General features: G+C 40.6%; 2 protein-coding genes and 1 long non-coding RNA gene across 4 annotated transcripts in view; 2 read left to right on the top strand and 1 right to left on the bottom strand.

The window, feature by feature from the left end:
* entpd6 (ectonucleoside triphosphate diphosphohydrolase 6) overlaps window positions 1–19,242 on the top strand; it is a 41,186-nt gene extending 21,944 nt beyond the window's left edge. Inside the window, exons 9-14 of the mRNA XM_051919412.1 lie at window positions 396–460; window positions 3,232–3,333; window positions 4,932–5,072; window positions 7,875–7,931; window positions 11,201–11,313; window positions 14,811–19,242. Coding sequence (XP_051775372.1) covers window positions 396–460; window positions 3,232–3,333; window positions 4,932–5,072; window positions 7,875–7,931; window positions 11,201–11,313; window positions 14,811–14,897 — 565 coding nt within the window. The 3' untranslated portion in view covers window positions 14,898–19,242. The remainder of the gene's footprint in view (window positions 1–395; window positions 461–3,231; window positions 3,334–4,931; window positions 5,073–7,874; window positions 7,932–11,200; window positions 11,314–14,810) is intronic.
* LOC127525969 (uncharacterized) overlaps window positions 1–27,434 on the top strand; it is a 569,224-nt gene that overhangs the window by 417,112 nt on the left and 124,678 nt on the right. The window lies entirely within an intron of this gene.
* On the bottom strand, window positions 19,289–26,149 carry LOC114666271 (barrier-to-autointegration factor-like protein). 2 transcript variants are annotated; one of them, XM_028821085.2, is made up of 3 exons: window positions 26,025–26,149; window positions 21,767–21,908; window positions 19,289–19,933 (listed from the first exon to the last, which is right to left on the bottom strand). In XM_028821085.2, exons 2-3 carry the CDS (start codon window positions 21,890–21,892, stop codon window positions 19,787–19,789), a joined length of 273 nt encoding a protein of 90 aa, XP_028676918.1. In that variant the 5' UTR covers window positions 21,893–21,908; window positions 26,025–26,149; the 3' UTR covers window positions 19,289–19,786. The 2 variants fall into 2 exon arrangements, with proteins under 2 accessions (XP_028676918.1, XP_028676917.1); XM_028821084.2 differs by lacking the exon at window positions 26,025–26,149 and adding an exon at window positions 25,618–25,742.

Below are 27,434 nucleotides of genomic sequence, written 5' to 3'. Positions count from 1 at the left end.
TGAAAAATGTTTCTGTTTTAACAATGTGTTTACACAGATTATTGTAGAAACGGAACACACATGAAATGCATGTGTTCCAAATAACGATCTATTATTTCCACTCTAAAACTCCAGCACTTCGCCCCCAGATAATCAAGCAAGGCCTGAGCTGGGAGAACATTGTGCACGGTCTGAATGTCCCATGGTTGGTCAGCAGATGAAAAACAGAGAGGATCAGTGCACTCTGCCACCTCCTGGTCCGGCATGGAATTACCCTCTTTTGAGCCCTTTAGCTGCCTCCCATGTTGCCCGTGTGTGACACTGGTTACAATTGTACTTCAGATTAAATATGTCTACTGTGTGCTTTTCCTTTTCCAGTTTTTTTTTATACCTTTGTTCCTTTTCTCTTTTTGCAGTTATCTCGGACTTGGTTTAATGTCAGCAAGACTTGCCATTTTAGGAGGAATTGAAGGTCACCCTTGTAAGTACATTTCTGGCTGTACCTACAGATTTGTTTCCCAGCATTACAATTTTTATGAATTGCTATGTTAATTTACAAAAAACATATGTCCAAAATGCAATTTCAGTTAAATTTTAATTCAGGTCATGTAGGGAAGCCTGCATTGGCATGGCATGTTGGCATGCCCACCACACAACAAAACAGCTTGGCATCGTGGTTGGCAACCCCCAGACAGACACGCAGTCCAGTCCCCACCCTCCAGAAATGACCCTACGTGTTACGTGGGTGTCCCCTTGGCCTGGTCCAGCCACTCAGGTCCTCAACAATGAGGGTCCTGTAAGCCGGATCACCCACAGGGAATTGCACCACATGGCCGTAGTTCCGTAACTGACGTTCCCTCACAATGCAGGTAATGTGCCTCATTCGGGACTCCATGAGCAACAAAAAGTCAAACCTGCGGTACCCAAGGATTCTCCGAGGAGACACAGTACCAAAAGATATCTATGCAAAAGAATATTCCACATGGAAAGAAAATATTTTTTGAATTAAAAACATGACTTACTTGAAAGCTTTAATCAATAACTTTGTTTTTTTTTTGTTTTTTTTTTTTTGTAATGTAATGTTAGAAAGAGACATCAGCATGCCATGCTGTTTGCCAGTTTCTGAACATGCCATCCATCAGTGGTCCTTGTGCCTAATGTTGCCCAGACAGGTTCTGACCGTGCATGAATTTTCTTTGGAAATTTGACTCCATAGATAAATGAATGAATGAGTTCATACACAGAAACCCTAAGGAAAATGTCTGGTTGTTTTGTGTGGGCTAAATTTGCTTTTTCTGGTGGGTTCTATGTCTGAAACACCCCGGGGCTGTGTTTTTAGAACTTGGGTTCTGAGCATAACCACAGTATTGTATTGACAGCAGCAACCAGAGGGTGAAAATCCACTTTAGGGAGGATGATAATTAGCCAGGCGGCACGGTGGTGTAGTGGGTAGCGCTGCTGCCTCGCAGTTAGGAGACCTTGGTTCACTTCCCGAGTCCTCCCTGCGTGGAGTTTGCATGTTCTCCCCGTGTCTGCGTGGGTTTCCTCCGGGTGCTCTGGTTTCCTCCCATAGTCCAAAGACAAACAGGTTAGATACATTGGCGATTCTACATTGTCCCTAGTGTGTGCTTGTTGTGTGTGTGTGCCCTGTGGTGGGCTGGCGCCCTGCCCGGGGTTTGTTTCCTGCCTTGCGCTCTGTGGTTGGCCGGGATTGGCTCCAGCAGACCCCCGTGACCCTGTAGTTAGGATATAGCGGGTTGGATGATGGATGGATGGATGGATAATTAGCCAGTATTGCCATTTGTTTGGCAGTGGTCCATATAGTAAACACGGCTGCTTAATCTCATTCAGGGTCACAGAGGGCCTCGGCCTATCTTGGCAACTCAAGACAGGAAACAACCCTGGACCGGGCATAAGACCATCACTGGGCACAGTCATGCAGACGCACACTCAAACTGAGGCCAATTCACTTGTCTCTGTAGATGTGGGCAAGAAGTCTGAGTAGCTGGAGGTAAAATAATCACGGGCATGAAGAGAACGCGCAAACTCCACGAAGCCGATGACAGGGCAAAATATTCAAACCCAGAATGGCTCACTGAATCAATGAAGCAGCAGCAGCACTAGCATGACCCCTAATACAGAGATGTCACACACAAAAAGATAAATTCAGTTGGTGACATTTCAGAACTTGAATACTGTGAGCAGACGTGTCAGTACACCTGTTGTGTCTTTTTTAAAGTTTTCATTTCAATTGTAACCAGTGGCTCGCCCTTTAGTGTCACATTTTCAATCAGCCTTACCTACAACATGGTTTTTAGTACTTGCCACCTCCTTTTTTTCATATTGTTTACCAAAGATTTTAAGATTTTTATACATTGTATTTTACTTGCTTCAAATCATTATTTTGAATTCTTTACTAATCATCTTACTAGACTTGATGTTATTTTGGAAGAATGAATTGAACAGGTTTGGCAAGCTTTGTTGGGTTGATGGCTTGTTCTTGACTACATTTTTCTAATGTTATATTCACTCTTAATATTCTTACACCTGAATAGTGAGGAGTGCTCACTTGAACATTTTATCCAATACAGGGAAAAATTCAAAATCATTCTGAGTCTTCAGACTTCCCCCTTAAACATTAGGAAATAACCTTTGATAGACTGTGAGCTGCTGTATCTGAACCAACAGCAACAAACAAGAAGGTGTCTGGGAAGGAGGCCACAGTCTGTTACATAGACATCTGTAGCTGCCACTCAACCATGACGGAAGGCTCAAGTCCTCACAGGAAACACACACACACACACACACAGAGGGTTCCCTCTTACATCCCAACGAAGTGAGCGTTGCCCAGTGTGATTGTGAGTACATGAGTGGGCACCACAATGGACTGGCACTACATCCAGGGTTGTTTCCAACCTTGTGCTGGAAGAGGATCCAGCCCCCTGCCTCAGACTGAATTAAGTACATTTTCAAATATTATGTTGAGGTGTATCTATGTTAAACAAAGGATGCTGTTGTGAAAAAAGATGGAAGGCCTATTTACTATAGGGACACACAGTGGCTGCTTTATTAAATGTGGGAAATGACATTATTAATGTTGTGAATTTTTCTTCTAAAAAATACACTGTATTCCATTAAAAAAGTCATATACTGCTTAAGTGATGGTGATGAGCACATTTAATGTAAAAGAACCGTTAAGTATCCTTCAGTACATGTTTTCTAAAAGACAACTAATCCTTGATGTTTCAACAGTGGAAGAAGGAGAAGAACTGCAGAGTCCTTGCTTGGCTCCAGACTACAGAGGAGAATGGGAGCATGCTGAGGTGGTCTACACTCTGAGGGGTCAGAAAGCAGGTACAGTATTTTCTTCAATCTCTACTTACTAATTTGTTTTGTTTAATTGAGGCAGCAGAAGTACACACATACAAAAACCATGAATAAAACCATTAATGTAGAAACACAACAAAGCACGATCCTTGTATTACCCCTAATCCCACCATCCTATCTCAAGGCCTCACCCAAACCTCTATATCCTGAGTGAAGGACATAGCCAGTATGCAACTAATGAAAGAATCAAATAATAAAAAAAAAAAAAGGTAACCGGTCATGACATTAACGAAGAGCCAGTAAACCAGTATGGACTAATGTTAATGGTAGACAGACATTCAAAATTGCAATCCGAAGTCGGCTGCATTGTCAGTGCATTCAGTCGATTCATGCCTGCACATTTTCAATGGTACACATTAACACCGGTGTTTTTTATATATATATTTTTAATGCACATGAATGCCCCTAGGCTCCATGTGCTAATTCTGAATGTGCCTGCCTATCATCCATCCATCCATCCATCCATTTTCCAACCCGCTGAATCCGAACACAGGGTCACGGGGGTCTGCTGGAGCCAATCCCAGCCAACACAGGGCACAAGGCAGGAACCAATCCTGGGCAGGGTGCCAACCCACCACAGGGGACACACAAATACACCAAGCACACACTAGGGCCAATTTAGAATCGCCAATCCACCTAACCTGCATGTCTTTGGACAGTGGGAGGAAATCGGAGTGCCCGGAGGAAACCCACGCAAACACTGGGAGAACATGCAAACTCCACGCAGGGAGCCTCCTAACTGCAAGGCAGCAGCACTACCACTGCGCCACCGTGCCACCTGCCTGCCTATCATTTTGTGTTTAAATATAATTCTCTAGTGATTAAAAATAAAAAACACTGGACACATTTCTTGTCATGTGCAGGCAGGCATTTTGTTCAGCTGTGACGCTTGTTGAGGTGTTCTGGTAGTTCGATGCCTGCTTTGCCAGTTAAAAATTCTTGGCAATTGCAATATTAAAAATGTGTGGGAGGCAGAAATGCTGTTGAAAATGCAAGTAGCAGGAAACGGGAAAGGGTGGCTGCTAATGAACAGCAAGGGACGGCCCAGCAATCTTGGGTGTTTTCCTGAGGACAGAACTCGCACACGTCCACAATGTTGCATTATGGGAAAATATGCATCATGTCAACACCACACCACACTCCTCTGCAGTGATGTGAACGGGGCCATTGACTATAATTGAATTTACTGGTCTGTTGTGGAATGAACACAGCGCAACTCAGGGTGAACAAGGCCTTTTGCAGTCAATGTCGGGTAAAATATTGCATTTTTAACTTGTCACTACTTCGTGCACGTTATGAACATTTTTTTTTTTTCCATCCATTTCTGCTCCGTCTGTTTTCTGTTCTAATTGAAATGGGTTGGCCCATCAAACCTGCTTACACGTGGCCTGCTAATTCATCTTTTATTGTAGTGAATGCTAATTTTGCTGAATTTCTTTTGTATGTGTCTTGTACAATTTGAAAGTGGATTTTTTTTTTTTTCCACTCAAATATTTTTTTTTTTTTTTTTTTTTATATCAACAGAATTCATAACAACACCATGTTTTGTATGTATTTTCCTTTAGGAGAGCCCATCTATGAGTCCTGCTATAATAAAGTAGAGAAAATGCTGTACAGGAAAGTGAAAAATGCAGGCGAGGAGAAAGACTTGGACTTCTTTGCGTTTTCATATTATTATGACCGGGCCGTAGATGCTGGTCTCATTGGTAGGTACTTTGTTTTGGCTTTTTGATGCTAGAATTGATATTCATATACACTGCTATACAGACACAGACACACGCAGGCATCCTTCCACTATTATCCAAATCGTATTATGGGATATCATCTGCTGTTGAGTTCCACTCTGTACTTGTAATATTTCTATTGCACTGTTATATTGTATTGAGTATGACTTCTGTTCTGTGCATTGTATTCTATTTAAACCCCTTTTATTTGACACCCACTGCATGCCCAGCCTACCTGGTAAGGGGTCTCTCTTCGAATTGCCTTTCCCAAAGTTTCTTAGAGAGTCATGGCTGGGTGGCTGTCAAAAGGCAGGGCCCATTGCAGCTCTTCTTGTGTGATATTTGGCTATACAACAAATAAATTGTATTTAAAAAAGAATCACAGTTTTCTGTGAAATACATTATAACTGCCCAAAGTAATTAACATACACCATTCTTTATTCCGTATTTGATATAGCTTTTGATTTTGGACTTAACATTTACTTAAAAAAATACAACAAATGAAAATGGCATCGACAGAAGCATTGGGATTCCTTAGAAGCCAAAAGTCATTTGAATTGTGGTGAGATCTCAATCCGACTAATTACTCTAATTAGTGTTGATCATATAATCGGACACTCGGCCTATTTGAGTAGAGTAACATACTCCCTCAGCTGTGTTGTGCTATTGTGTGCATCACACTGAACATGGACAAGACCAGGAAAAGCAGAGTGTTGTCTGAGGAGGAAGGTCATAGAGAGTAAAGGCTACAAGACCATCTCCATGGAGGTTCTTTTTTGTATTTGATATCTTTTATTAATCCCAGAGGGGAAATTGTCCTTTCATTTGACCTTCGGATGTTTTAATTTATTCTCATGTAGAGCTTTTCTAAAATTGTAGACTTGTAGTAAATGCACAGATTTATAGATACAGTGACAATAAAATATTATTACCTATGGAGTATAAGCTTACAGATATCTAACACATACAGCTGAACATGTGTCTGTTCATTTTGTATGCAGATTCACACCACTGAACCCATATTGCAAAATTATGCACAGATTCCTCATTCACACAGAGGACAAAAAAAAAAACTGTGGACATCCACGAGTCTGGTTCATCCATGGGAACAATTTCCAAACGCCTGAAGGTTTCACGTTCTTCAGTACAAACAATAATACACAAGTATAAACACCATGGGACCACCCGGCCGCCGTACCGCTCAAAAATGAGACGCAATCTGTCACGTAGAGATGAACAGACTTTGGCATGAAAAGTGCAAATCAATCCCAGAACAACAGCAAAGGACCTCGTGAAGGTGGAAGACACAAGTAGACGAATACTGATATTCACAATAAAACAAGTCCGATATGGACATCACCTAAAAGGCTGCTCAGCCAGGAAGAAGCATCTCCTCCAAAGCCACCATCAAAAAGCCCGACTGCCGTTTACAATGGCAATATGGGGACAAAGATCTGACCTTAAGGAGAAATGTCATTTGGTCTGATAAGTCCAAGATCAAACTGTTTGGCCATAATGACCCCAGTTATGTTTGGAGGAAAAAGGGTGAGGCTTGCAAGCCAAAGAAGACCATCTCAACTGTAAAGTATGGGGGTGGGAATAGATCATGTTGTGGGAGCTGCAGGAGGGACTGGTGCACTTCAAAACATAGAATAGGCATCGTGAGGAAGGAAACTGATGGAGATACACATCTCATGAGCTCAGCAAGGAAGGTGAAGCTCAGTCACAAATGGACGAGGACCCCAAGCAGACCTCCAAAGCTGTGGCAAAATGGCTTAAGAACAACAAGTTCAAGGTATTGGAGTCTCCATCACAAAGCCCTGAACTCGGTCCGATTGGAAACTGGTGGGCAGAACTGAAAAAGCGCGTGCAACCAAGCACGCCTATGGACCTGTCCCAGTTACACCAGTTCTGTCTGAAGGAATGGGCCAAAATTCCAGCAGCTTATTGTAAGAACGCTTGTGGAAGGTGACCCAAAATATTTGGCTGAAGTTAAACAATTTAAAGGAACCCTTAAGTTTATTTAAAGTTCTGACTTTAGCTGTAGGTCTCATGATGAACTTCTGGGGTTCATAAAGACTTCTTTCAGCATTTTGCATTCTGCTGCCGGGGTGCCATGGCCTGGACAGGCTGGCAGTTGTTTGAAATCTTTGTTACTGGTGGTTGCTCATCCAGACAGGAGAATGGTTGGTTGATTTTTCAAATGTTCTGAGGTCTTTTCAAATCCCTCTGTAGACTCGCAGGCATCTCTATTCTTCTTTGTAAAGGTCTCAGAGAGCTCTTTCGGTCTCAACATGGTGATGGCACACCCTTCAACAACAAAAAGCAAACCAAACGAAATGTCTGAGCTTTAAAGAAGAGGACGGGGTCAGGCGAGATCCTCTCTATTGGAGTGCTAATCATTTGCATCTGATTCTAATTTGAGGTAGTGATAAATGGACTTAGGTTTTCCACATGCAGAATGTGGATTTTTTATTTATTTAAATTACACAATAGTCTACACAATGCAAATGAGGCATGATTGTTATATCACCTGTATCTATAGATGCTGCTTAAATGAATCTCAAACCTTGATATGTCCACATGTTTTAAGATTTGGGGGTTTGGGAACAACTCTTTCTTGGGGGGTGCACATACTTTTTCACACGACTGTGTATGCTGACATTGGAGCAGTTTGGATTCTTTAGGTCACCTGACAGAATATCATATATGTTGCAGACAATTTTGGGAACAAGAAACCTTCCATGATTGTCACTGACTCAGCTGTTTCTTTTTTTTCTTAAGATGAACGTTCAGGAGGAGTCGTCAAAGTTGAAGATTATGAAATGGCAGCTAAAAAAGGTAATTTTTATTTAAAACTAAGATTTAGAAAAATGCAAGATAATATAATGTGGAAAGTGAAATTGTAAGCAACTTTCTCCTGTTGGTGAGCATTGTCACAAAATGTTCAATATAACAATCATAATGATACAGAAGGACAGACTGACGTTATTTGTCATCAGGGGGAAATGTGGCTTTTTTACGGACGCTCAGTAAATAAATCTATTATGACAAACAACAACCCTCCTCTCAAGTTCACATCAGAATGACTAAATGAGAACAAAACGTCTGACTTGGCTAAAGATAAAAGGAGCAGATTGACATTGGTGTAAAGGGGTTTACGGAAATTTCGCGCCTCGCATTTCGCCTCCATGATATTTCTCCCCCACCCCAATAACTTCTAATACCCACACCCAGATAGATAGATACTTTATTAATCCCAATGGGAAATTCACAATGTTTTGAGTGTTGAAAGTTAGTAGAAAAAATAAAGAGAATAATCGTTCTCCACGTTCAAAACTGACTTTCCTAATTTAAACATTTTTGTAGCAAAATGATAAAGTTAGCAATAGTACATCACTTAAATGAAACGCGCTGTAAATATATATACATTTTTATTTCGATTAAACAAATCCAAACAATTTTACAAAAATTAATATCACATGCCATTGCAAAAAACATACATGAAATACAATTATGTACTTATTGTACAATCATACATAACACAGATTAAATTTTAAGTACAAGACTCACCTTTTATGGAGGCAATCACACATAATATATTCCATATTTTCAGTGGAACACGTTGATCTGTGAGTCGTATAAGAACACTACCTGAGTGAACTTTTTTTTATTTTCAATGTTGGGTAAGGTTTATTAAATTTTTAAAATTTAATATAGTGGTGGCGAAATGCGGGGGACAACTTATCCGTATGTTGTGTAAAGGAGCCCCTGGTTGTGTTTCTTGACACACTTCTCTTTAATTTGCTGGCTGAGTGTCCTCAGTGCTGGTGTGTCACATTAATGTGTAGCATTGTTCATAATGGCACTCAGTTTTTTGTCTTCGTTCTCTCCTCCTCTACAAATTCCAGGGGGGTCCAAATGATTTCCCATAACCAAGTCTGTCCTTTTACTTAGTTTAATGACTTGGTGGGCCTCACTTGACGTGATGTTACCAATCCAGCACACCTCAGTTACCCTCACAGACTTGTAGAAGGTGCGAAGGAGGTCCCTACCCACATTGAACGCACTCGGCTGCCATTATTCACTTAATGACTGAACAAGTAGTGAAGTTTATGAAACACACATTGTTATGTTAGCACAATGCATCGATTTAGGTTTAGTTCATTTACAGTATACCCAAATATCCATCCATCCATCCATTTTCCAACCCGCTGAATCCGAACACAGGGTCACGGGGGTCTGCTGGAGCCAATCCCAGCCAACACAGGGCACAAGGCAGGAAACTATCCTGGGCAGGGTGCCAACCCACCACAGGACACACACAAACACACCAAGCACACACTAGGGCCAATTTAGAATCGCCAATCCACCTAACCTGCATGTCTTTGGACTGTGGGAGGAAACCGGAGCGCCCGGAGGAAACCCACGCAGACACGGGGAGAACATGCAAACTCCACGCAGGGAGGACCCGGGAAGCGAACCCAGGTCCCCAGATCTCCCAACTGCGAGGCAGCAGCGCTACCCACTGCACCACCGTGCCGCCCGTATACCCAAATATTTTTAAAGGGAATGTCGTAGCGGGATGTAGACGGGATAACAAATGCTAAAAGTTGTCTCGTATTGGGTGCATTGAATATACCAAAAAGGCGAATTAGGGGATTTCATATTTTAACAAATAACTACCGTATATACTCAGATATAAGTCTGGTCTTGGAACCCAAAAAATCGATCATAAAATCAGACTCCGAATTCTACACCCGTCCAAAGATGCAACACTTTATTTATTTTAATTTTTTTTTACATCTTCTTGCCTCCTCCAATCTCACATCAGTTTGTCAGACACATTGAATTTTCTTACAGCAGTGCAGTTACCAATTTCTTTCGCTACTTCGACGACGTTTAAAACCAGCTTCACATTTTCTTCTGATTGAATGCTCCATCATAGATAAGGGATGCTCATACAATAAAGGTGTATGAGGATGTGAGATACAAAAATCACAAATCAGTGCAAACGTCACTTTGGAATAGTTTGGGTGTTACCGTGTGGTCATGTAGGCACAATAGAGAGAGAGAGAGAGGTTAGGAGCACACGCCGATACAGCGCATTGCCACATCCACATAGAAGAAAAAGGCTGTGTGCTCCGTGGTTACTCTCTCAGGTGAGCGTTAGCATATCGTAATCTCTTGGACAAATAGCGTGAGTTTTCCGCATTCGACTTATACGACCGACATTATAAAATACCAGAAATTATATGATAAAATCAAGTCCAAACTTATCCGCGAGTATATACAGTAGTATAAAAATAAACAAGTGACATCACACAGGCGATCAAACTGTGGTAAAGCACAGATTAGGACTACGGTGTGAAGCCATTTCTAAAGCTTTCAGTGTTCCCAGAAGCAAAGTGACCTGAATAGTTGTGAAAGAGAAGAAGTTTGGAACCATTAGGACTCTTCCAGCCCAACAAGTAAAAGAACAAGAAGAGCCTTAGTCAGGGATGTGACCGAGAACCTAATGGTCACTCTCACAGAGCTTCAATAGTCTTCTGCTGAGATGGGAGAACCTGTCAGGAACGACAACCATCTCAACAGCGCTCCATCAGTTGGGCGTTTCTGATGAAAGAGCCTGAGGGAGAAGATTTTGTGGTCTGATGAGACAAAAACTGAACTCCAGTCACTGAGTGTGCTGAAGGGCAGGCAGTGCTTAGCATCCACCTAATAGCCTCACTGTGGTGCAGCATGGTGGTGGCAGCAGCATCGTGCTATGGGGATGCTGGGACAGGGAGACCGATCAGAATTGAGGGGAGGATGAATACAATAAACTTTAAGTAAACTAAGAACCATAAAAGTATGAGGAGAACTACATGACTGTCTACAGCACTTTGGTTAAATGGTATGTCATCCTGAGGCGGCTTTCTGACTTCAGAATGAGAGCCAAAAAAATACAAAGGCCAGCAAATTAGACAAGAAGTTTAAATGGTTTGAAATGAAACTAACAGCCGGCAGTGCACACTGATGAGTAACACTGGGAACGCTTTATTAAAAATGTTATAGAAGTAGAACAGGAGACCATCCGATCTGACAGAGTATTGTCTTCCCCCCTCTAGTGTGCACAAGCATGGAAACTAAACCAGGAGAGAAGCCATTTCTGTGTCTCGATCTGACCTACATCTCCGTCTTACTGCAAGAGCTGGGCTTTCCGAAGGAGAAGGTCTTCAAGGTAACACTTGCATTGTATTTCTGTAGTTTGCCAGGTTTTATTGATTCTAGTTACTTTTATTATCCGACGCACACCTTTATCCAAAGTGACTTACAACATTTGTAGAGCTCAAGACGTGGACAAATGTGTTACAGCTCGTTGAAAAAGTGCTGTGTGCCTCCAGCAAAGTGATGACATGAAAATCAATTGGCCGCTGTGCACCTGCAGGCCTTTGATATGTCGCCAAGTAAAGCAAAGCAAATGTGTCCAGGGCATTGTAGAAGATGTTTGTAGAACACATTTGTTGGTACCCCTATAGAAAAGACCCTAAGTCATTGGATGTGAGTGACTTTTCAAAGTAGCTGTTTTCGTGAATTTGTATCCGATGTGTCTCCAATCGCCTGTTTAAATGGAGAGAAGTCATCACTCTGCTGTTTGAGGTCATCGTGTGTCCCACACTGAACAGGGACCAGAGAAGGCAAAGGAGGAGAGAGTTGTATGAGGAGGTCAGAAAGAAAATGATAGACAAGACACAGGCTAGAAGAGCATCGCCAAGCAGCTTCATGTTGTAGCGGTCCAGTGCTGCTAATATCGACGGTGATGTATTTATTTTTGTAGGCAGGGATCCCAGGAACTCGCCCAGCCTTGGCCCAACTCTCACACACACTCCCTCAGAGAGACAAGAAAGCAACCGGTAATAAAACAGAAATTAAAGAATGTATTAAACAATAATAAATATAACTACATGTTAAAACGCTCCCACCCCAGTTCCCTTCCGGCGATTTTTATACAATAAACACAAACAAAAAACCACACACTATAAAGTCCATGGAAAATGGCAACTGATGAAATGCAATGATGGAGGTAGACAGTCCAGAGATCAGGAGCGCTCCTTTCTTCACAGGATGACAACAAATCCTCGGATAGTCCTCATGTGCAGGAGGACACCAGACAGTCCATAGCCCAAAACGAGAGACGATTCAGGACAAAACAAGAATCTACAGGTATCAAAATGGAAGGCAGGCAGACGGGCAACTCCAGACACAAAACACAAAAGACTTCCCAACCTTTTGCCTTTTAAATGTCATGCCGGCCTCCTTGTACCCAGCAGCCCCTGCACCCTCAGCAGATGACCAATCAGAGCGACTGCAGGGACTTCTGGGAATCGAAGTTTCAATCCCCAGAAGCACCAGTACACTGTTCCTGTGTCCACAGTTGCAAATATTAGGAAGAAGCTGAAGGTCCATGGGACTGTAGGTAACCTCCCTGCTCACGGCCACAAGAGGAAAAGTCGAGGACAACTTCCAAAGAGATGCAAGCTGAACTCCAAGGTCAGTATCCATCAATGCCTTATCGCAACATCTGTCACTTTTGGAGTGACGGTGGGCTCAGTGGAAGAAAACACTGGAGGAGTCCACATCAAAAAGTCAGACTGGGATTTGCTCAGACACATATTGACAAGCCACAATGACTTCTGGGAGAATGGCCTGTGGGCAGATGAGGCCAAACTTGAGCTTTTTCTCATAATCCTGCTCATATGCCGCTCCTGTATTTTTCTTGACCTGCCAGACCTGCTGGTTTAACAGCAACTGTGCCTGTGGCCTTCCATTTCCTGATGACATTCCTTACAGTTGAAACTGACAGTTTAAACCTCTGAGATGGCTTTTTGTAGCCTTCCCCTAAACCAGGAGACTCAACAATCTTTGTTTTCAGATCTTTGGAGAGTTGCTTTGAGGATCCCATGCTGTCACTCTTCAGAGCAGAGTCAAAGGGAAGGAAGCACAACTTGTAATTGACCACCTTAAATACCACCTTTATATCTCATGATTGGACACACCTGTCTATGAAGGCTTAACGAGCTCATCCAACCAATCAGCATTGAGCAGTGACAGGCATTCAAATCAGCACAATGACAAGGGGACCCACATTTGTGCACAGCCAGTTTTTCACATTTGATTTAATTTCATACAACTAAATACTGCGTCACTAAAAATCTTAGTTCAGAAAACACCGCAGTACTCCTAGGAAATGAAAGACAGACCACTGTTATCTTTAGTGTTGAAAGGAGAGTCAATTATTATGCAGGCTGAGAGGGGTTCCCAGTCTTTTTCATATGACTGTGTATATATAATATGTACATCTTTTATATAAAGCAGACTGTAACAATCTCGCTGTCTTGTATGTCTGTTATCATCCAGTTGACACTCAACATTTCTGGTGTGATCGGTAAAAGCAACTGACAGATCGATCATGAAAAATCCGTACTATTGTTTGTCTTTTAATGTTTGTTTTTGTTAACTATATTTTCATTTTGCATTATTCTTATTGTAACAGTGTTGTAGTGGTAATAGAATTAAATCAACCTAATAATAATACTAACTTAGTTGACGTTTTTATACAGTACATCGTCAAAAATTCTGCATGTAAAAAAAACTTACACCATAAAAATGAATGTCAAAAAACCTTTAAAAAAGGCTTTGGTTTTCCCATCATTTTTTAATAAACCTTGAACGTATTCTGCGATTTATATTTTGATTAAAATAGGCTATCTATTATATAAAAGATAAGTAAGCAATATTCTTTTTATCTACCATAAACATCCTATATTTATTTTGTGGATTCAGCAGTTCTCTTTGCAATTTTTGTTTGTTCATTAATGAACTAAATGTCATTTGTTTCACAACATCATGTTACAATTTTTTCATAAAAAAAAAAAATAAAAAATTTTTTAATACGTTCATAATCAAAAAAACTAACTTATCAAAATCGAAGGTACAGTATAAAACAAATATACTATGATATTTAACTTATAATATTTATTTTATATAGGTAAAATATTTCACATTTAACGAATGTTTGCGCAATCATTGAAAACTGCTGGAATCAATTTGGACGCGGCCTGTTTCTCACTCGGACCACTTTATGTGGCGTGTTCAAGGGTAGGAAGTCCTAAGAACCTTTAGATATTGGCTAAAGATGGAAACACTAAAAGCATTGTATATAACAAGGCACTGCAGTGAACAATACAGGTACGTTAGTGAGTCTTCATTGTTTGTTTATTTTTATTTTTGAAGTTGTCGTTTTTTTAATTATTTTAATTTTATTAATTAATTATATTTTTCTCAAACAATTAAAAAAAAAAAACTCTATTGTCCTCCCGGGCAATGCCGGGTATTTCAAACAGTGATGGGCACCAGTTACTTCTGCTGGTTTCAAGTTATTTCAGAGATAATTTTGCGTTCTTCTTTTGCCGTGGAGGGATACCAATAAATGTGTCCGCGTCTGTACGTCTGCTTACTCTAACTGGAGTACAGGACGGTGGAGTGACTTGCATGCGGTCCCACAGTGTCAGTACCACAATTTGAACCCACAGCTTCGTCGACCACTGCGCCACACTACCTGATTTAGTTGTTTCACAGCGGCCCCCCCAAGCCTGAGGTTTACTTGTGTTGTTCTCTTTCGCCGAGTCCTGTAAAGGAATTTTATTTTAACAAGCATTTGATTTTTTTTCTCTTTAGCTTGCCAGAAAGATTAACGATGTGGAGACCAGCTGGGCGCTTGGAGCCACCTTTCGTTATATTGAGTCACTTCAAAGGCAGCTCTGAAGACTTGAATCAAATGAAGAAGATGAAGGAAGCTCCTTAGGTAAAAGATACAAGCACACCAGTGGTGTCTCACTCTCTTTACTTTTGTGGTACTGTATTACTCGGCTTATGTTCTTCATATACATGACATTTATTTAAGGAGGTGTTAATGCATCTGTGGGCACACCTGTTAAAGCTGGCCAGGGTTCTCTTTACTGGTGGCAGCTCCAAAGTGCCAATACATATGGATGTGAAAACTGAGGGTACTGTAAGTGGACATACACTGAGGGAGGAGAAACCTTCTCCAGACAACTGTCATTGTGTACAATTGAGCGATGCTTTTTATGTCATCTTAAAAGTGATTTGGACAATGTGACTAAAAAAAAAAAAATACAGTAAACGTACTGTAGCCAGAGTGACGAGAAGTTCTATTGCAGTTCAGTATTGGTATATGTTTAAAAATACCACGCTGTACACTTTCAGGTACAACAAAAGGTGGTCATCCTTGTTTTAGGGCCCATTCATGCTGCAGCTTTGTAAATTTCCAGCGTTTTAACATTTTTCAATCTTTAATTCGCCCCTCCACTATTTTCAGGAAACATTTTACAGGTAAAATTTAACTTCCGTCATTTCCTTTCACCATTTTGTGGGTTGACCAGAGTGTCTTCCGTGACTTTGTTTTTGTTCACCTGGAGATCCCAGTACTCAGAGACAGTTTGTCGCCTCAGATATTTGTCACATATTGGGTTAAGAGTGGCTGAAATAAAACTTAAACTTATTATTTCTACACGTTCAAAAATGAAGCCTTTCAAAGGCAAACACTAAAGTTATTAAACTTTAAGAGAGATAAAAGAATTCAAAGGTGTCATCCTCAGAGCTGCAAGACATAAGCACCCCGGCCGAGGAAAGAACTGCTTGTAGTAAAACATCACGTCTGAAGGTTTTTATTGGCGTGAGAGAGCAGAGCTGTGTGTGGCCACATGTGGTCCGGCATTTCCCCGACTCTTCGAAGCTCTGTCAATGAAACCAGGAGTGCAGTGTGCTGCGTCACACCCTCCTCCTCCTCAGCATGAAGTGACTCTCTAACACTGGCTGTGTGAGTCGCTAAAGGACGTCTGTGTTAAGTTGTTGTTGAACAGAAACAGTGCCGTCTAGCAAGTCTTTAACTTGCCTTTGTAGCAGAGCCTAATCAGTCACCAAGGTGAACTTAATAAGAGCGTTTCACCCACCCATCTTATTACCAGATGCTCTTTTTCAGCAGTTGGTGAATTCTGTTCCCTTGGCCACAATTTATGGTTTATATACATAAGGGAGGTCTTCTTGGTCATCAACAACCTGAGCCAGTGCTGCACCCTCACCAGTGTGACCTGAGGGGATGCGGCTGCTTGACCAGCTCAATGAAGCCCCCCCAATCTCCATGCTGTCATGTGACAAGTTTAAAAGCCCCCTTTTCCATTCCTGGCTCATCCCATAGGAGGAGGCAGTGCCTTGTGATCCAAACATGCCTCTTTTTTTTTTTACTACCAGAATTTTATAAGCCTCATCTTTCATATCAATGGAACTTGCCCAAAAACTGCTGCAGACAGAAGTTTGTTTATATAAATAAATCTAAACACTTAGATGTGAAGAGTGTCATAGAAAATAATGTCAGGGAACTTCACAAGTCATTTCGAAGCAGCTAAAAAGGTTTAGGTGTGGTGTGAATGGGCCCTAAATCTGCACCAGCACATAAGATGCTTTGATTTTAGTCTTAGCAGCCGTGTCAAGTCTGCCTAATCATTTCCAAGACAAGTTGGATTTGTTCAGTCATTTATTTGTTCATTGCTTTTCTGCTGTCCATTGTTCACATTGTCACTTTTAATTTGTCCAAGCAAGCTTTTCAACAAAAAGGAACCAGGATTGGAGTGTTTTACATTTAGTCATTCACTGTACTAGCCAAGCAGCTCAATTACTTGATCTAATTGAAAATGATTTAAAGTTGTGGGGGGGTCAATCATAACATACAATACTGAGATTGTAGTAGAAATCTTAACTGAATGCTGGCACCAGGGTTTCATAAAACTCTAAAACTTAAAAAAGGTTTCTGGATCTCCCTGTTTGAAAATTAAGAGCCCAGAAACTTCCATCAATCATCATGTAGTGTGAGGTGGGGGTATATTTCTAGATGTTTATACAACATTATGAACTTGCATGTAATGAACTCTTTTTATTGCTCAGGGTGGGGGTACACAGGTGGGAGCACCAATCCCATTGACAGCCAGCATGGAATGTACTGAAGGGAGATAGTAAGTTGTGAGAATATAATCCATTTTTATATTAACAACTTCCATTCAGTATTTTACATCTTTATTAACTAACTCATGGTGGCCTGAATTTTTTATATATATATGATATATAATTTGCATATGCGATTCCTTCCCCCGTAATAAGGAGAGGAAGGGATTATAAAGCTCCGGAGCAGTGCCTGTATCCTGGGAAGTTTGTACAAATGGTCCATCTGTACATCTATTTAATAAAATGTCATATCCACAAAAACCCCTTGCCATGATTCAGGATATTTCATATGCTGTAAAACAGCCCTTTAATGATGAATTTTATTAATTCCCACTTTAAAGCTGCTTTTGTCATTTTATTTTTCAAATCACATGCATCACCAAGTCACTATCAGTTATCTACTTGCTGATTTAGGATTTTTTCCTCCTTTATAAAAGTTACTTAATATGTATTAACACTTTAATGAATATGCTCTTGGCGTTGAGCCCTGCGAGCACCAGCTATGGTCTCAAGGCTCCTCTCCCTCCATAGGTGGTCTGAATTGGGCTGGGTGGGCTCATCCCACTATTCTGACGTGTCTTTGGTCAGTATATCTGAAGTTACTAGCATGCCTGTTGCCCTTCTCCTATTCAACTGCATGTGGAAGCCCTGCTTCATGTTGTACTTCTATTGACAGGCACTCGACTGTAGTCTGCCAATTCAAAATTCCTATACATTACACACTGGTAAATAAAATCGATTCACACCCTAATGAAAACTGAACTTGGTGTGAGAGAAATTGGCTTTTTAAAAAAATAAATAAATAAATAGGGCCTGTTACCTGTGTGGCCCTCAGAGCTCCTGTGAACATCCTCTCCATATTCTTACTTGTGTTCCAGTTTCAAATCTTTTATATTTGCCACTCAAAACATCTCACCAGACAGGCCACCTGTTCTTTAAAGGATGAACACATCTGTGGTGGTCCATCATCCCTGTACGTAAGGTGCATTCAGAGAAACCAACTTCATTTGAAATTTGGCTCAATTTTCCACTTGCCACAAATGTAAGCCTTGTTCATGCAGAGGATGAATATAATAATAATTCATTACATTTATATAGCGCTTTTCTCAGTACTCAAAGCGCTATCCACACAGGGAGGAACCGGGAAGCGAACCCACACTCTTCCACAGTCTCCTTACTGCAAAGCAGCAGCACTACCACTGCGCCCTGTGAGTATGAACTTGGACTTCATATCTGGGATAATAAAGAGGTTCAGTATGGACAGCTAATTAAATTTGTGACAGCACAGCATGCACACTTTTTTCCTGAGCTTGTCCACCAGCCTGCTGTTGTCAGTTATGGTACAACTCCATTGTAGCTTGTGTGCTTTCTTAATTAGCACTAATGCCACAGTATGTTGCCTCCACAATAAAGAGTGGGCACAGCCTGGCACCGTTTTACTAATGAACTGAAAATACTAAATCATTGCATTTTAATAGTTAGGTTAGCATATGAGATAACCACAGTATAATAATATGGCCACACTTCACTACCAGCTTCATTTATATATGAAACCCAATGCAAGATGTCATACTTGTTTGAGGGATTGTGGCAGCTAAAAAGTACCACCATGTATTACCAGTGCACTGCTATGGTTTTGTATTAAAGCAGCAATAAGCTTTTGCTGATGAAAAAATTGGAACTGGAAACATAAAAACCTTAACACTAAATTTAAAAATGTCCTACAGGAAACACTGCCTCAAGTTTTATTAGTCCTTAAAACACAATGCAGCTTTACTCTTAATGCAGTTGAGATAGAACACGTAACAAGCCCTTTAAAAACGATGATCAACGAGGACTGCTCTTCTGTATAAACCGGCAGGTGGGGCGCTCAAGTTTGAACTGTGCTTCGTGAATAAAGAGCCAATGAGCAAACAAACGGATGTCTAAACACACAAACTGTGAATTTTGTACTTCGTTTATGCTGAATCTTTGTATTGCATATTTCAATTAAATGTTTAAAAGCAAAAAACCAATGTTGTACATTTGGCCATTAAAGTGAAAATTCTTACCTTGTTTCAAAGTGTCAATGCTGTACTTGTCCAGACAAGTGCCAACACAAAATAATGCAAGTATTAGTGGAAGAATTCACAAAAGTGTACAAGACAAACTTTAGTCTTTATTACATAACTAGTTCAATACCAATAAAAACTTTTAACAGTCAAAGCCTTAAGATTCTAGATTAGTTCCTCAGCACATCACAGTACTGGGTACACACATCTCGAACAAACATTTAACAATCTCCCTAGCGCCCCCCCCCATTTTAGAACATCTCTCCTTTTAATTTAAGGTCTAACCGGTGCAGAGTTGAGGATGTACCCCCATACAAGTTTCAAGTATTAGCCTTGAATCTGAAATTCAAGCTTCAGTAAGCGTTAAGTGCCAAATTCAAGAAAGTTCACATATGCAGTTATTTGAGGAATCAACTCTTGGGGTTTAGTTTGCATGTTCACAATCTTCTTTACTTTAAACCCTTTCATCCCAGGAGGTCCTTTTAAATCAACTGACAATTATCCAAAATAAAAAACTCCAGCTCTCCAGTTAAATCTTTCCAGGTTTACCGGACCCGAGAGCCTTTCAGTCTGTTTCAGCATTTTTTAAAGGAAGGCATCACACCATTCTTTTAAACAAGAGTAACACAAGAGAGCCTGCTTAGAATTGGCACCACATGCGTCTTTCAACCAGTCAATGAAGAGGTCGTCGTCCTTCCTGAGGATAAGAAACTGACCGAGAACGACGTACGCCTGGAGGGGGAGAAGAGGAGGGAAACAGTTATGTCAAGTCAGTCTTCCTATACCAGCTCCAAATTAAGTCACAATACAGTAGTTGGTGTTCAAAAACTAACATGCTTTTAACAGATACCATGCTGTGAAAAAGTATTTGCCCCTTCCTGATTTTTTTGCACATTTGTCTCACTTATGTTTCAGAACAAAGAAATTTAAATATTAGACAATGATGACCCAAGTAAACACAAAATTCAGTTTAAGTGACAATTTGTTAAGGGGGGGGGATGGAACCCAAACCTACATGGCCCTATGTGAAAAAGTAATTGCCCCCCTTGTTAAAATCATGAAGTAACTGTTTAATCGCATTTTTTTGGAGTGCCAGTCAGACCTGATTACGCCCAGACCTGTTGAATCATTTAAATAGAGCCTGTCAGACAAAAGTGAAGGAGAACAAAAGATACCAAAAAGGAAGACATCATGCCACGATCTAAAGACATTCAGGAAAAGATGAGAAAGTAATCGACATCTATCAGTCTGGAAAAGGTTACAAAGCCATTTCTAAGAGGTAAGAGCAATTATCCGCAAATGGAGAAAACATGGAACAGTAAACAATAATGAAGGTTTTGGAGCGGCCGAGTCAAAGTCCGAACTTGAATGCAATGGAGATGCTGTGGCGCAAAAAAAAAAAGTGCTTTATGCTCAGACCCTCAAATGTGGCTGAACTGAAACAATCCTGCAAAGATGAGTGGGTCAAAATTCCTCAACAGCAATGTGAAAGACTCATTGCCAGTTGTCGCAAACGTTTGATTGCAGTTGTTGCTGCTAAGGGTGGTACAACCTGTTAGGTTTAGGGGGCAATTAAATTTGTTTGATGATCTGAAACATTGAAGTGTGACAAACATGCAAAAAAAAAATAATATCCGGGGGAGGGACACTCAAAATAAGAGCAATATTGTTTAGAAAAATGCCTCATTAAGTACCCTACTTTATTACTCTTCGCTCTGCCACATGTAATATTACTAGGATTTCATTGGACAGCATTCACTGTATTTGCACAGTATGTCATTCCATTCATGGACACAACAAGCTGGATTTGCTTCATTTCAATGCCTTTAACAAAATGTAAGCCTGAAAGACAACCTGGCCAATCTCACCACAATCTGATCAGTCATGCTTCAGAGAACTGAGTGGAAGGACAGATGGCCCTCTGCTTGTGAAACATTGTGGAGAACTGGGCTGTCCCTGGATGTGCCAGTACACTGTGGTTTGCAAAAGGTGAAAACAGAATACTGGTCCACTTCAAGGCCTGGTTATAAAATCACAAGCCAGGTGTGACGGCAGGCATTGCTCTTTGGTCTAAACCTTTCCAAAAAATGTATTAGTACAAGAATCCAATTCAGAAATTCAGGTTTGCTAGCTTGTAGAGTCTTCCCAAAGATGACTCGAAGCTGGCACTGCTGCTAAAGAAGTTTCTACAGACGTACTTATGAGTCTGAATACTTGTATGAAAGACTGAAGTTGGGATTTTTCGTTTAATAAACGTGTAAACCTTTCTGAAAATTTTTTTTCAATTTATTACAGGTTATGGAATGCAGATTGATGGGCACAAACATCAAATTGATCCATTTAAAATTAAATCCATACCACAATAAAGTGTGCAGTAAGTGGTCAGAATACCTTTCTGAATCCACTGTAGACCTGCAATTATTTATAAAAAGTACCAGACACCTGGTGGGGGGAGGGGTTGGTATGGTTTTGAACACTCCAGTACGACACACACCCCCAATATCAGATTTGTTCAGAGTGCTTATCGATCCAAACTTGTTCAAAATGAAGAAGGATGAGACTCACCTTATCAAAGCCCTGCTCTTCAAGCTTTTTACCAAGAACCTCTCCAATTCCGGAAAGGGCAGTGACTGGCTTGTCCCCCATGGGTTCAGCTACAAAGTCCCGGTGTTTCTGAGAGGTGGAGGACATGACTGCAGGTGTTAGTCTGTAGTGGGAAGAAGAAAAAAAAAAAAATGACAAAATGAAATTGTTATTGTGGGTTAATCCCACACACACACACACGTTAGTGTAGGAGCCACAAATGTTTAGTTCAGCAAATTTAAAACTTTTTAATAATGTCACATTGCACACAATGTGTTACCTGTACACCTAATTGTATATCCAACTAACAAGCCAGTCTCCAGAGTCCACCTCTGGAAATAATTTATTTATTCGACCCCCCCCCCTAAAACTAGTTATAAATGCACTAAAAAGCAAAAAATTGATTTTTTTTTTTTTTTTTTAACCACAATTTTCGTGGTTGTGGGGCACACAGAACTTCATTGATTCAAACAATTTTTAAAACTAGTTTAGTATGATGGGGAATTACAATGTTATATATATATATATATTATGATGAAAGTCGCTATTCTATTAATTGAATGAATTAGTTTATGTGCGCCCCACAATTTTTAGTTACATAACCATGAAAATTGTAGTTAAAGAAATGTTTTTGCTTTTTAGTGCATTTATATCTAAAGTAAACAAAACATTTTACTTTTTAGGAGTATTTTTGTAAACAATTTTTTCTTTTAATAATTTTTCATGAATGGGAAGCTTCCTTAAAAGTATTACACAATATATATCTTCTTTGCAGAATTATTTTGAATAACAGAAAGAATCATATTCTGGTCTCTTATTTTTCTGTTCAGGCTCTTATGGGATTAGCACTTGGGTCACTGCGAATAAAAAAAAGAACGGCAAGTTTACGCTAATGCTTCTTCACCATGATCATCATCATCGCTACTCCTATGCAAGAGTAAACGAGTAAAGTCGGCCCGCGTATTTACAGACTGCACTCACTGGAAGAGGCAAGTGGGGGCGCCTCTCCCTCATATGCTCCTATATCTCACTCAGGCATTGCTGTGTGTGCGTTACTTGAAAATCGCATAGCTATTGATTACGACGAAATTTGTTCCGTAATTGCATTGGTTTTGACTGATTATTGTATTGTCATTGATACTGAACACGTATGAAAAATGTGAAGAAATTTGCTTCGCCAAAAGTGGGTTTAAAATCAGTTTGAAGATTTGACCCACAGACAGAAGTTAAATAGTTTAATTAAAAACAAAACAACAGGAAACACAATCCGCTCACCCAATGCACTCCTTATTTTTGTAGTACTATAAAAGCCTTAAGAATAAAGTATTTGAAAGCTCATAAAACTGAAGAATTTGGGTTGTAAAGTCGTGGCCCCTCCGTTATGCTTACCCTTTGAAATTAAAATTTGCAGAAATTCCAATTTGTAGAAACACACAGTTGAAGTATTACTAAAACATGGCTCCATTTGCAACAACTTACTTACGGAAAGCGTACTGCACTTTCCAAACAAGGCCACCATCCTTTCACACAACATACTTTTCAGGAGAACAGATGGATCAGCCAAGCGTGTCAATTTTGGACTGTCAAATTACCATGGAGATCTAGGGGTCCCACAGATTACTAAACTCGCCCTACAACACAATTTATCAAATTATTACATGCATCTAAAGTTTTGTTCCAAGTAAAAAGAAATTTGTCAGCAGATTTGCAAAACACCACAACATATTAAAAGCCCATCACAACAAACCAACCTAGTACAGTGTGGCATGCGAAAGTTTGGGCCCCCTTGCTTAAAATGGAGTGGTGGCCCAGGCTTGGGATCTGCACTGGCATTCAGAAGGTTGCAGGTTCAAATCCCATAAATGCCAAAAGGGACTCTGCTCTGTTGGACCCTTGAACAAGGCCCTTAACCTGCAATCGCTGAGCGCTTTTGAGTAGTGAGAAAAGCAGGATATAAATGCAAAGAATTATTATTATTATAAAAAAAAGTTACTGTGACTAGTTAAGCGAGCACAAGATGAACTGATCAGCAAAAAGTATACGGTCATAGGTGACATTTCTTTTAATATTTTAAGCAAGATTGCATTCACAGGTACAAGATTACATTATTTTCATAATTCACAGATACAAAATACCAAAAAAATAAAAAGAGCCTGAAGAAAAAGTTTGGGCTCTCGAAATGATCAGTACTTAGTAAGACCCCCATTTGCAAGTATCATGGCTTGTAAATGCGTTTTGTCACCAGCCGAGTGTTTTTCAGTTCATACCTGGGATATTTTCACCTATTCACCTTTGTAAAAGGCTTCTAACCCTGCAAGATTTTGCATGCCACTGTAAAAATACAGCAGTGAGCACACAGTTTATGATTGATCTAACGTTTTCTATACATTACAAAAAAATTAACACTGACTACTGATTAATGCAAAATGATTAAAGCATGTGTTATTTAAAGTTGGACTTATTTAGAAGATTAATAGCAGATGGGATGAAAGAGTATTTGAAGATGCTGCTATTAATCCTCAAACCTTTAATGTGTCACCTGATGGCAACAACTGTAATTGAGAATGTAGTGGACGAGAACCGTTTCCAGTTTGGTATGTAAAAAAGTTAACATTAGACCAAAAAGTACATGTTAATAGATTTCATAGTGGCAATGAAAAAGGTTGAATGTAAAAGTAAACTTAGCACATAAATGGCAACTTGTTCGTATGGAGGTAGCCCCGAGACCCTAATACTAGAGAAGAGGCCAGTATTTCTTGATACAAGGTGAAATTCGAACTCAAACAGCTTTTGCCGCTGTATTGGGGGTATGCAGCAATAATTAAAAAGCTCACTGACCTTTCACAGATGAACGCAGTCACGCATACAGAGTACAGTACTGAGAATTTATTACGTGCATTACCACCGATCGCCACAGTAAACGCACACCGAAACTTGCCTGTACTCAAATACTGCCTCGGGAACAGTCCGTTAACGTCAGCTGATGAGAAAAGCAACGAGTAGTTGTAAAACGACGCTAACAGTCGTCCAATAAAACGAGGGGCTGCGATTCCCCATCCGTGAATGGGATACATGGGCGGCTCACACAGCCATCCCCTTAAACACTCACATAGCACACATCGTCACTAGTCGCTTTACTGATACCGACACTATGTACGGTGGTTTCGTCCGTCATCGTTTACAACAATCTAATAAACGGTAGGCTGGATCATGGACATTTTCCAGAAGCAATGGAACAGCGGGACGAAAGATGTTCCCACACCCAAGGCCCACTTCTAGAAGGCCAGTAAACCAGGTATTATATATAACTTTCCTCTCATGCAAATATTTCACTTGCAAGCAGCAAAACGGACCGTTAAGTTGGCCGAAAACTTCAGTGGTCTCCCCCGTAAAAGGTTTTTGTTTGCGAGAATATTCTACGGCGTAGGTCCAACACTGCCGGGGTGGGCTGGGGCGCCAGCGTTCATTAACTGAATTACGCCCGACTGAGAACCTAGACTTGGGACAAGGTAAACTCATCACCGCGTCATCGCCATTAATCCCCCAGTCGAAGGGACCAACCCGATCACTCCCATTAACTGTGTAACCCACCTTTGTCCATTTTGACAGGGCCTTCCCAACGTGGAAGACAGAAACACCGCATGGACTTGTTTTGTCAAATGACCGAAACACTTCCATGTTCCATGCTAATCAACTTTGTAGTCAAAATCACTTGAGAGACTTTGAGGCAACATCGTGAAGTTGTGAGACGCCCAACTGTTCGCAAAACGTTTCCACCTTTACTTCAAGTAGTCAAGTACAAAAAAGGAGTTCCAGGCGGGATCCCATCTTACCTGCAATGTCCCGGAAATAAACGTCTAGCAGCTTGTCGCGACAAAAATCGTTATATCCAAAACACCAAGTAAGCTGCAGCACCCAACAGAAAGTACGCGGGCAGCAAGCGCAGTGCTTGTTTATATAAACCAGAGTCACGTGACCCGCGCGCGCCGCCTGCTGCTAGTGCGCGGGTCATTTGAGTTGAGGAGAGGCGGAGCGGCCCAAACGCTTCGGGGTAAATACAGCTGTTTCATTTCAAATGTAAAAACGCAGACTCCTGCGTTTGGATACCCTGCACGTAAGTAAACATCGCACTTTGGTATAAACGAAATACGTTATTTCACTCAGAATTAACGTCTGACGTGACACAGGCGCCTGCCTTCGTGCAACACAGATTACGGAATGTTTATCAAAAGTACTGTACCGTTAGTACACACCACTGCCGATCGTCATGCCTGTCCGTGCGACACCAATGCGTTCAGCTTAATGAGGCCAAAAAAGTCTCGTCTTATGTGACTCAGTTTGCATGTGACGTCATCATCGGCGCAGCCGCAGCCTGCACGGCTTTAAGTTGTAAATCGGCCTCTCATTGCACTTCATCCATTTTATGAAACTTCGTCCTCCAGAAGCGACAACGGGGCTGACGTTTGCTGCTTAATCTACAGCTGCTTATTAAGATTTTCCGTTCTACCTCAGTTGGCGAATGTAACCAACTTCAGCCCCGTAATGCAGTAGGAGCGCGCAGGGAATCCAATGGCCTAACTGTAGGCAGTAACGGTGGGGCACCAGTGGGCACACAGGAAGGACGTGGCTGTTGTTTCATGAGCTTTTATTAATAACATGCATACTTAATAATGAGCAGAAGGAAAAGATCAATGTTATCATTCCCACAACTCCGTAAAGCTTAATTATGACTACTGACCATGTATGTAGCTTACATGCGTGACATACAGTGGATTCAGAAAATATTAAGATGCCTTGTACACTTCATTATGTTGTACATTTCGTTTGAAATCGATACATTTGCCATTTTTGCCCATCATTCTACACCAAATAATTCATCGTGACAAAGTGAAAGTATATTTTCATAAAGGTTAAGAAATGTATTTATATTTAAAGGGCAGAACAGACTCTTATTTTTATTATTATTTATTTTCATTTTTTTGAAGATTGCATCCCTTTATTGTGTGAAGTGACATCCTTCACATATTCTGTAACTCTGGGATGGCCGGTGCAATTTTCTACACAGTGGTGTGCTAGACCAGTAACGTCACCAAATCATTAAACTAATTCAAAGGGAAGGCACCGTTATAGGGCGCCCTCTGGAGGCAGTAGAGAGTGAAAACAAAACTGTCAGCCATTATGAACAAAGCTGTACATCCTATGTGTGACACACTTAACACGGAAGACTTTCAGCCAATAAATTATTCAGCATAAGTGTGCCAAGAAAACAGTTGGGGCTTATTAATATCAACATTTATTTATTTGTTTATGCAGTGAAGGAAACAGAATGAACTTTATTTGTTTTGAAGTACTAGGGTGCTGTACCGTGTTAGCCATTATGAATGTAGAGAAAAGCCAAGCAAAATGACACCTTTTATTGGCTAACTAGAAAGATTACAATATGCAAGCTTTCGAGGCAACTCAGGCCCCTTCTTCAGGCAAGATGTAACATCTTACATCTTGCCTGAAGAAGGGGCCTGAGTTGCCTCGAAAGCTTGCATATTGTAATCTTTCTAGTTAGCCAATAAAAGGTGTCATTTTGCTTGGCTTTTCTCTTTGTTTTGAAGGAAATTTTATCTATGTATTATATAGTGACTTTCATATCGATCTG

The sequence above is a fragment of the Erpetoichthys calabaricus genome, chromosome 15, assembly GCF_900747795.2.
Source record: "Erpetoichthys calabaricus chromosome 15, fErpCal1.3, whole genome shotgun sequence".
Lineage (NCBI taxonomy): Eukaryota > Metazoa > Chordata > Cladistia > Polypteriformes > Polypteridae > Erpetoichthys > Erpetoichthys calabaricus.
Note: the sequence above shows the minus strand (reverse complement) of the source record. Positions and strands in the feature narration are given on the sequence as shown.